Below are 10,605 nucleotides of genomic sequence, written 5' to 3'. Positions count from 1 at the left end.
AACCCACCCCCCCACCTCATCTCCCCTTTAGTAATCAGAGTAGAGGGGGAGTAAAATGAGAGAAAGGGTGAGACAAAGAAAGAGACAGAGCAGAAGAAAGAGCATAGGTGGGACGGAGGAGAGGGTGGGAGAAGTGAGTGAGCAACTCCTGCATATTAGGGTCAAATGGAAAGAGGGGGACAAAGAGAAAGAGAGAGTGTGAGAGAGAGAGAGAGCAAAACATAGGTTTCATCAGCTGATCAGCAGCAAGTCTTTTGAATCAAAGCTGTTTCTGCAGCAGCTTTTCCAGAGTTTTTGGGGTTTTTGATCCCGATGGCCTCTATGGCAGACTACTGATTTGTCAATGAACTCAGATGTTTGGGTGTCCTGAATGCGTCTGCAGGCCGAAAACTCCCACCATTTTCATAAAAATAAATGAGGTACCAAAGATAAACAATATACAATGAAAAAATTCAAATGTTTTCACTTTGCTTAGGGCCTGAGCCAATATCATTGTATAAATATCTATATAGAGATTATTCTGATGGTTGCATTTGATGTGTTATTATTTTGTATCAGCTGGCCTCTGCTGCTCTCTTGTGGTGTAACTGAAATGTTATTTTTTTGCGTTAGGACTCAGAGAAAGGATATTTACCTTTAAGTTGCAGCATATTATGTTTTAGTTGTCATAGAAATTTTAGTATATACATTTCAGAGTGATTTACTTAGAAAAGGAAGTTATTTAGTTCCTAGTTAGTTATTAACTAACCTTGTGTTGAACTTCCTTCAGTTTGGCACATATTTAACATATAACGTTACAACACTCTTATCAACATCCCTACTGGTGGAATTTAGTGATAATAGGGACTTAAGTTTATTTATTCAAGGTAAATATGAGCTTTCCATATTACTCTTTTCACTCTTTTCAACCTGCTGAACCTGTTCAATTCCTGACAGCTGACATTTCTGTTCTTTAATTATACAGGTCACAGAAATGTAGGCCAAACTAAAACATTTCAAGGTGATATAAGGTATTAAATTATATGACAAGAGACATGCTCAGTTAAATGAGTGGACGTGTACATATAAAAGCTTAAATGCAAACTTTTCTTCTTCTTTTTTTAAAGTTAAATATATAAGTGTTTTATTTATTTGACCAATGGGGCAGTAAATAGTCTTTGTTACTACAAGTGACTATGAGAAAGTGAGTTTTGTTGCTGAAGGAGCCGTTATGAACGTTAGAAAAATACACAGGATGCTCCTTTAAATGGCTCATACCATTAATGACACACGGGTGACCGTTATTAGCCGTTTCCACAACATTATGGTATTTCGCTGATATATGATGCACATATAAGGGAGGCACTGTAATTATAAATCACATATAATTGTTTGATTTTCAATTACCGAAATATTATACAATGACACCCATCTGTAAAGTAATGTTTAACGTCGAGAGGTCCCGGAAATCCCTGTATTTACAAACACACTTAGCTTAGCTAGCGCTGTAACCTGCTGAGTGCTAATGAACGCAGCAAAGGAAACATTACCGACGTTTAAATAAGATTTTCTCGTCAAATTAGACGAAAACTGTCAAGTGGGTCAAACATGTTTGCGACTACGACGAGTGACAACCGCCGTGACAGCCCTGAAAGTGACGCAAAACCGTCTCAGACCACCGCAACAACGGAATACTGCGCAAAGTTGCAGCAGTGGATGTGGCAGTATTACTGGGGGTATGCCAACTGGCAGAGCTGGCTGGCTCTATCAGCCTTCCCTCCGCCGTGCGGGTTCCCTTCGCCGGGGACAAGCGCCCAGACATCGGGTACACCTGCCTCGACTTCGGGCGGCGGGCAGCAGGCTTTTGACACGGGGAACTGGTACAGCTACCCTTATCCCCTCACTTTCCCAGCATCCTTCCCTTATCCGGGTGGTGCCCAGACCGAGCAGAGCTCAGCCGCGACCCCGACCCCAGCTACTGATGCCCGGCAAGCCCCGCAGCAGAATGGGAATCCACCTCAGGCAGGTATGGCTCAGGTTGACAGTGAGCGAGCTGCTGTAGTAGTCAGTCAGGGGCCTATCTCTCATCCAAAATGCCTTCATAATGAATGTGTGTGGGTTATTCTGTATAAGCTAGGTCATGAGTCTGGTGGGAAGCTGGCTTAAGTAAATGGCCCTGTGGAAACAGGCTTATATGCTTAGTGGTCTCTCTCAGTGCTATGTTGACCTCTGGTAGGTTTCTGCAGACCTACAGCTAGTCAGGGATTCAAGGTGATATATGTGAGTGTATAAATGAGACAGGGTAGTGTAGAAATGTGTGAAATTGAATTGTACACTTGTCTTTTCATCTTCTTCATACAGGACGGGAGTACACCATCCCTTCGCCTCTCCAGAGGTTCCTGGCTGAGACAGTGGACTTCTTCATCCTGTTCTGTGTGAAGGCCACCATCGTGCTCTGGATCATGCATCTGAGTGGTATGAAGTGAGTGAAACCATTAAACTGGGTTATGGGAATACAGTTTCAAATAAAAAGACAACAGTTAAAGACATAAAACTGAGGCCATTATGCTTTTTTAGATGAACCATTCCAAAACCACTCTGTTCCTATAATAGTTTTATTCGGCTAACCAGGCAGCCGTGAAGCTGTGGTACACTTACAGGATTTGCATCACTGCTTTAATGCCAAGCGATTTCAACATTCCCCACATCTGTCCTCACACATGCGTACTTTCTCTCCTCTCTAAAGGGACATTGCCAAGTTTATTACCCATTTCATTGTGGAGGAGATAGATGAGAACACGTCCATGGAAGACCTACAGAAGATGATGGCTGTAGCTTTGGTCTACAGGGTGCTAGTGTGCGTCTATGAGGTGAGTCATATTTTCACCGTACACAACGTTGAATGTCTAGTCTAAAGGGAGGGGATGTTAGTGCTGAAAACATTGGAGTAACTCTGTATTGTTACTTTTACTTGAGTATTTAAAACCAGTGTTTTCTTAATGTAATGCTGTATACAGGTTTTTTTCCCCCCAGCTGAACAGAAGGACCTTTTCCCACACAAGTGTATTTATAGTTTTAACAAAATACCCAATTTTGTCCTTTCGCATTCAGTACGTCATTGCCACATGCTCTTATCTAATGAGAAGAGTCACAGTTGTCCTATACCACAACAGTATTTCCCACAGAGGACAGTGATGCAACGTTGCATTCATAGTTGCCTGAGATGAAGTCATGTAACATGTCTCTTGTTCGACTTGTGCATCAGTGGCTTGTTTTCCCAGGTGGGAAGCAGCACTGGGACATTCAGGCTCCTGCGCTCAGACTAATGCCATCTGGCATGTTTCCTTCCTTCTAAAACTTACTGCCTTGTTTGTGTAAACCTGAGAATTAATTTCTTGCCTTTCTACTCCTACATGTGACAGCGTGGTATCATTAACAAGTTCTGCCCTGAACTGTCGTACAGGGCATTTTGTTAGCATGGTAATGGGTCCACGGGGTTATTAACAATGTGCATCTCACGTTGACATTCACTGATAAACTGTGTACATTTTTGTCTATCTTGTCCAATCAGACAATCTGTATTTGGGGTGCTGGTGGTGCCACACCAGGGAAGTTCCTGTTTGGCCTGCGGGTGGTAACATGTGACACATCGACTCTGGTCCGACCCAACCGGGTCCTTGTAGTGCCAGCATCTAATGTTTCCCTCTCTGCGTGAGTGATCACACACAGGATTAAGTTACTTTTTGATTGGGAAGAAGAAGTATTGGGAAGTATTAATTTCAATGATATACGACATAAGCTGTGTTTAGGTCATTGTGTTGTGCGTGGAAGCCACTCTACTTCATATATTGTAAAATATCCAAGTTTGATTGTATTGTTGTGTCTAAATCACAAACCAATGTCTCTACTATTCTCTAGCACCTGTAGGAAATTCTCAGTCTAACCTGTTGTTTTGTCTCTTTTGTCTAACAGCTCTACAGTGCGGGCACTTAATAAGAACTTCTCCATTGCCTTCCTCTTTCCCGTCTTCATCACTCTCCTCTTCTTCCAGCACAACAGGACTGTGTATGACATTGTGGCAGGGACCATTGTAGTCCAGCGCAGAGGGGGCAGATAGCCTCTCCTGCAGCAGCCGACTCTCGTATGCTTGGCAGGGTAATGACAAAGTGCTGCAGGCCCATGTGCACTGAGTTTCTCAAATTTTTAATCAGTCACAAATGAACTAGCATTGGGGAAAAAAGCAATGCATCAGCCTATTTCTTCACTGGAACAAACGAGGACTTAAACTGCACTTTAAAATTCATGCATACAGGTTTGAGCCTGGTTAGGTTGGAATCAAAAGAATCCAACTTTTTGTGTAAGGCTGATTTTTTTCAACCAGTGAATCAACAAATAAGCTGTCAGGAAACCCTCGGAAGTATTGTGAGTTTTACGTTGGGTGCTGTCCAAAGTTTCTGGGATATCCCGAGACTTTCTCGCATATGATGTGAATCTTAACTTGTGTGCTATGTCATAATATATTTATTTATTTTTGCAAAAGATTAAAGCCTCTGTATGTAGGATTTAAAAACTGTACCAGAAAAGACCCCCACCAATTTTTACAATAACTTTTCTACCAACAGAAACCATCAGAGTAATTTGACACATAATCACTACACATAGGGGCTTTATTAGGTTCTAAACATTTGGTTATTGTTATCTCTTTTCTTTTCTGTGTTACATTGTGATTATTTTTAAGCACTCCGACTGAAGAAAATAAAGCCAGACCTATTTCTATCCATTCTTTGTGCCTATGGATATATTTTTCAAGTATTGTTTTGCTATCTTTCTGCGTTAGGGAAACAGTAACTTTTCTTCCCGGTGTATGAGGTCCAAACAAAAGAAATCATGTTTGTGATTCATTCACTGCTCATATTTTCTGCCATCAGACTTTTAATTCTTTTGTTTTGCATCAAAGAAGCACTGATTGTCATGCTTCTTAAATATCCTTTTCACATTTGAAAGAGGAAAAATAAATTGAATAATAATAATAAACGACTAACTGATGATGTAGCCTTTACAAAATGAAACGCATTACCACTAAGGAGGTAGCTGTAAATAAAAGATCCCATATAAGCTTCTTTGTTTGGATTCACATTTAATGGCTTCTGTCCTCTTGCTTAAGGGAAAGTCTTATTGGTGTCCTTGATTGGTCCAAAGGGGGTGCTGCATCATTATTATCATCTTAACAGCCTCGTACTGTACAGCTCTTAAAAGGCCTGCAGTTGTACACAGAGGAAATGTTTGAATGCAGCATGGGACTTAAGAGCTTTAGAGTGTGATCATACTGCAGTGTCTGTTAGTACTGAATACGTTTAAAACATAAAAGCAGGTATAAGGGAAGGGCCCATGTTCACAGTTGAAGGCTGATTCAGCAAAAGAAAAAGTCAACATAACTGACAGGATTTAAGGAATACATTAAGAAATCAATTTTCTTTGTCTCATGCTTGAGGATGTGGGTAATTGAGCTACTGTGATATACGAATACAGGATTAGAGGGATTAGTATTTGGCTGTGTTTAAACTGAAGTACAGACCAGCGTCCGATTAAGAACCATTATAAAAGTAATTCAAAGTCCACTATCAGGATATCATTAGATCTACAGTAGGAATACGTATATTGTTAGCTGTGTTCATAGTGTATTAGTGTGTGTTTCATGTTTAAAAAGATCATTTTATACGGATGTTAAATACTGAGGTCTTTATTTGGGAGTCTTTTGGCACGAGTTGCTACAACAATCGTTGCCACATGGGGGCAACATTAGACAACACAGATCAACACATGTTGTGGCCCAGATACAGTAGATAGAAATAGAGGGTAGTTACTGGATGCTGGCATTATTTTCAAACGTGTTTGTCCAGGTAATCTTGTGGTAAACAGCATAGCCTGTGTTTTCATAACTGATAAATAACATTTATTATAACTGACAAAAAACACATGCTGACTTGCAAAAGTATATTTCTGCAGCGCCTGCTTTCCTGTCTTTCCACCTGTCTGGTCATCACTTCACACTTCCTGTCCTTAACTGTCTTGTCAGGTTTATCTAAAACAAGAATCTTGAGCAGCTAATGATGTGAACACATTGAATACACATACTGCTGACAGATTTCTCTTTTAATCCTCACACAGTATTTGCTTTCCTCTGTGACATCTCCGTCTTTGCTGACATCTGCAAACTCTGTGCATGAGTAATCGTTAGACCACAGGTCATGCAAGGTAAGTTACTTCGATGAACAGAGATGCATCTTACTAACAATGCTTTAATGGTGTGTCATCAAACCAGTGAGAAGAGGTCAGAAAAAAAAGACAAAAACTGGCAAGAAAATTGTGTTTTCATATAGTATCCCATCACTCATAGTAGGAAGCTGATCGAGAAAATGCGTTTACAGGGCCTTTAAAGAGTGTTGTTATTGTGCATATAGTTTTGTCATGATGCTACAAAGTCATGGGACTTTTTGTACAGTATGACTGAGCTTTATTGATCACCACAGTGATGGCAGAATAAGCTGGTGCTGTTTGTGAAGATCAAGGTCATACCTGAGCAGGCCAAATGTCTGTCACATGCTATTTTATATGGTATTACCACTTTAGGTCTGAGGTAATTAATAAGGTCACTCATATGACAAGAACGTTGTGTTATTCAGTTTGTTTAAGTAACACAAACAAAAGCATAATAATTTTTTTTTTAATTTCCAGTGCCAAAGTGCTGTGGAGTTGAGTTTTTATGAGCCGTGTTCATGTAAGATTAGCCAGGGGCATATTTTGTCTTACGGTCCCAGTAGGAAGACACAACGTTCATTCGGCTCTCCTCAGAATGGTAGGTTTTTAAATAGCAACCATTAATCCTTATGAATTAGTAATTATCACCAGTCTCTTGCCAACTTTCTCACTCCAACATGCACACACACGAACCAAAAGACACAAATTACAGCCACCATTCAAGGCTTTTTGTTTACTAGCTATTTTACTTAAGCTGCTTGTGCACCATGTTGCTGTCATGCCACCTTTGTTCATCCGTACATTTCTTTCGTGTCTTCCTTTTTTGTAATTCCTTCCAAACTCTGGCCTTTAGGGATCAGTAGATCATAGAGCTTGCACCTACACCCACATGTGTGTCCTGATGGCAACGAGGAATAGTAGAACATGTGTAAATGCAGTGTCTGAATTATAAATGCGTAACATCTTCCATAAATTTCGAGCTTGTAGAACTTAGATATGAGTTTTAAAAAAAGTACTAAACTCCTTAAATGGCTTTGAGGCAGTGAGAAAATTAGCTTTCTGTTGTATAATCTCTTTGCGTAGAAAAGACTATCCAAACATTTTGTCAGCCATTGTGCATGATTTTAAAAGTTCATCACAGCATTTTGTCCTTCAGTAGCAAGTTTTTGTGCTGAGAGTCATGAGTTGTTCTCTGTGCCAGGGAACTGAGAGAGGCTTAGCAATAATTACGCCTCGAGTGGCTCTAATACAAATTTCACAGGGAGACAGAGTGGAGAGAGAAACCAACAGAAAGTGTGAGACACAGAAAGGGATTAAGAGACAAAAGCCCAAGAGGGAGGAAAGGATTGGAAAAGGGAGTTCAAAATGGGAAGAGAAGTGGAGGAGAAAAAAAAGGGAGGAAGAGAGAGAGAAAGAATGAGAGGGAGTATGAGAGGCTGAGGGACACCATGCTTGAAAATTCTCTCTGATCTTTGAGCTGTGGGACCAGAGGCGATGGAATACCCCGCAGAACTCCATTAAAATTCATCCAGCCTCACTAAAGCGCTCAGTTATTATACAAGAGATGCCCTGCACAGCTCAGCTTTCTCTGTTTGCTCTCTGTCGCATACAGTACATGGACACACACACTTAAGACAAACAAACGCGTACACACCCATCCAAACACATAACCAAAGTTGTCTTTGCTGACAGACAAAGAGAGAAACTTGAGGACAATGCTTTCGAACTTAGTACAGTACACATGTAATGTACGACTTTAACAAGGACTACTTCATCAGAACTGTCGCACTGAAGGTACGTATGTTTAACCAAAACAATGAGCTGTAAGGTGCTGAAACGGTCTTTAGAGTTGAGATGAACTGCAAATCCAGGGGAGGATTATTACTTAAATAATAATAATAACAATAATGGCTTTTATTAAGGACACAAGAATAAGGTCCATAGCAAAAGTTTTTTTTTAAATAAAATAAAGTGGATGTGCAAAAACTAAAATCTGACTGATCAACAGTATAGATGGTCGGACTGACTGTATTATCAGATTAAAAACTCTTTACTACATTACATGACTTCCGCAGCCTCTAAAATGAGAGAGCGAAGACTAGGTCTGTTTAAACCTCAGTAGATTAACCTTGTGGGGTTAATAGAAGTGCGTGAAACTGGAAGAATCTGATATTTTACGGGTCAGTATTAACTTTAACTACATCTGTCTTGCGCTTCATTTGATTTTGGCTGAGAGTAAACTGAGCAAAGTTTAAATAGGCCTAAACACACACGCACACACGCACACACACACACACACGTGCACACACTCACACAAACGGATACACATTTGTGACTCACCTTTTACAACTCTTTCACAACTGGACTTTCCATCTGACTCAGTAGATTGATATTTCATGGGGATTTTTATAGAGGGACACTCCACCCTCAGATACCTCACAGAACCTCATTCCAGGCCTTTGGATGCTCTCCTAGACTGCACAGGGCTAATCAGCCTGCTGTGTAGGTCTGTGTGCTTCGACCAGTGTTTCTTGCATGTCTACGTGTGTCTAAAGCTGTTGTGCATTGTTTGTGTGTAGCTAATGAAATCCACGGTGTCAATTTGTTGAAATTAATCCTAATTTGCTTGGTATTTTAAGTAAATTATGAGTATGAGTAAATGAGGAAGGGATGGATGTGGAGAGTGGGAGGGAAAAAAAGGAAAATTGCATGTGTGTACATTCATATAAGGGAAGAAAAATGTAAGCAAGAATGTATTTAAGTGTTGGAGGAGTAGAAGCAAAGAAAGATAGCTGGGGAGAGGGAAGGTAACAGAGCAACAAGGAGAGCAAATACAACAGAGCTAATAGGAGTATGAGCAAATAGAACACAAGTGTAACCTGCCGTGAGAAGTGAATATTAGATTACATTCCATTAACAGACAGTTGTGTCTGTATTTAGACAAAGCCGTTCTCTGTATTAACCAGCAGATGGAGTTCCCTTTGAATTTACAGTGTCAGTCTTCTGCTCCCTAGAGCAGGCTGTTCATTGGCTCTCTATAGCCCCAGTGTCGGCGGCAGCTGAGCCAATCGGCACACTTCTGGGCCACAAACATCTGAAGTAGTAATAATGTGGAATGTGCTGGCTCGGCATGAGCTGTCAACTAGAGCATGTAGTACTATACTATATGCGGATAGAGGGAGGAGACGAGTAAAGAGGAGGAGGAAGTGGTAAGCACTCGATGACAGAGCAGTTGTCTTATTGTGCAGCCTCTTAATGTGTTTGTGTGTGTGTGTGTGTGTGTGTGCACAAAGCAGTACTGTCAGCTGTTCTGCGTTGCCTAACATAACTGCACCCCACCCTCTGAGACAACACTTTATTTTCTCACATGTATTCTCTTGCACATAATTGATTGAACATAGTGAACATAGAGTACTCAGTTGTGCATTTAATCCCTCAGCAGACTAACTCCAGAGAGCATTTGTGTCCTCTGTGAGGCTGTGTTGATGCACGGCAGCAGGTTACAAGCTTGACACAGAATTTTCAGGCTCCAGGCCCTGACCGCCAGCAGTGACCCAGGATTAGTGCCTCTTCAGTGGGGGCCTCAGCAGACCCACCACCTGGTTCCCCCTGGTGGAGGTATGTACTGTATGCCAGTGAGTCCCACAGACTCACAGATCTAAAATAAACCTCGAGAGGCTGCTGGTGTAGGTGCACTGTATGTCCATATGTGTAGATGTGTATGTCTGTAGATAGTATTTATGCGTGATTGTTAGTGGGTGGCAGCAGAATAAGGACACAGAAGAGAACTAGACTAAAAAGTGAAAAATATGTATCTGGACAATGGAGCCAGGGAGTTTCAGTAAGAACACACAGCCTATAAGTTAAATCTAAAGTTACTATAACATGATGTGACATAAACATCCTTGCATTCTTGTTCCTCTGACACAGACTGTAATGTTTTAAATGTCATAAAATATATACAAACACGTTGAAATACATAGAAATCCTCTTCATGTATTCTAGAAAAGTAATGTACAGTTATCATATAAAGTGTGTTTTCATGTCTGTGTGTGTGTGTGTGTGTGTGTGTGTGTCCCATCCCAGATGGCAGAGTAACAATCTGATGGGTCATAATCTGATCTGCTGACTGACAACATGTGTTATAGCAGGGCCAGCTACTGGAGGTCTGCTATTAATAGAATGGAAAGCAACCACACTCAAACTCACACACAGCCATAACACATGTGCGCATGCAGCTGCACAGAGATCAAAATACAACGTTTGACATCGCAGGCTAATACTTGTATCATTCAGTTTGCTAAATCCTATTTAGGGAACAGGTTGTGTGATTGAGATCAGGATCCTTAATATACATGTATACATATA

At 40.8% G+C, this 10,605-nt stretch overlaps 1 protein-coding gene across 1 annotated transcript; it reads left to right on the top strand.

The window, feature by feature from the left end:
- Positions 1-1,455: 1,455 nt before the first annotated feature.
- fam8a1a (family with sequence similarity 8 member A1a) lies at positions 1,456-4,762 on the top strand. Its single transcript, XM_035681991.1, has 5 exons — positions 1,456-2,005; positions 2,341-2,461; positions 2,726-2,849; positions 3,551-3,690; positions 3,952-4,762. Exons 1-5 carry the CDS (start codon positions 1,588-1,590, stop codon positions 4,094-4,096), a joined length of 948 nt encoding a protein of 315 aa, XP_035537884.1. The 5' UTR covers positions 1,456-1,587; the 3' UTR covers positions 4,097-4,762.
- The last annotated feature ends 5,843 nt before the right edge of the window (positions 4,763-10,605 follow it).

Source organism: Morone saxatilis, unplaced genomic scaffold (genome assembly GCF_004916995.1).
Source record: "Morone saxatilis isolate NCDOM2014 unplaced genomic scaffold, NCSU_SB_2.0 Contig9, whole genome shotgun sequence".
Taxonomy (NCBI): Eukaryota; Metazoa; Chordata; class Actinopteri; family Moronidae; genus Morone; species Morone saxatilis.
Note: the sequence above shows the minus strand (reverse complement) of the source record. Positions and strands in the feature narration are given on the sequence as shown.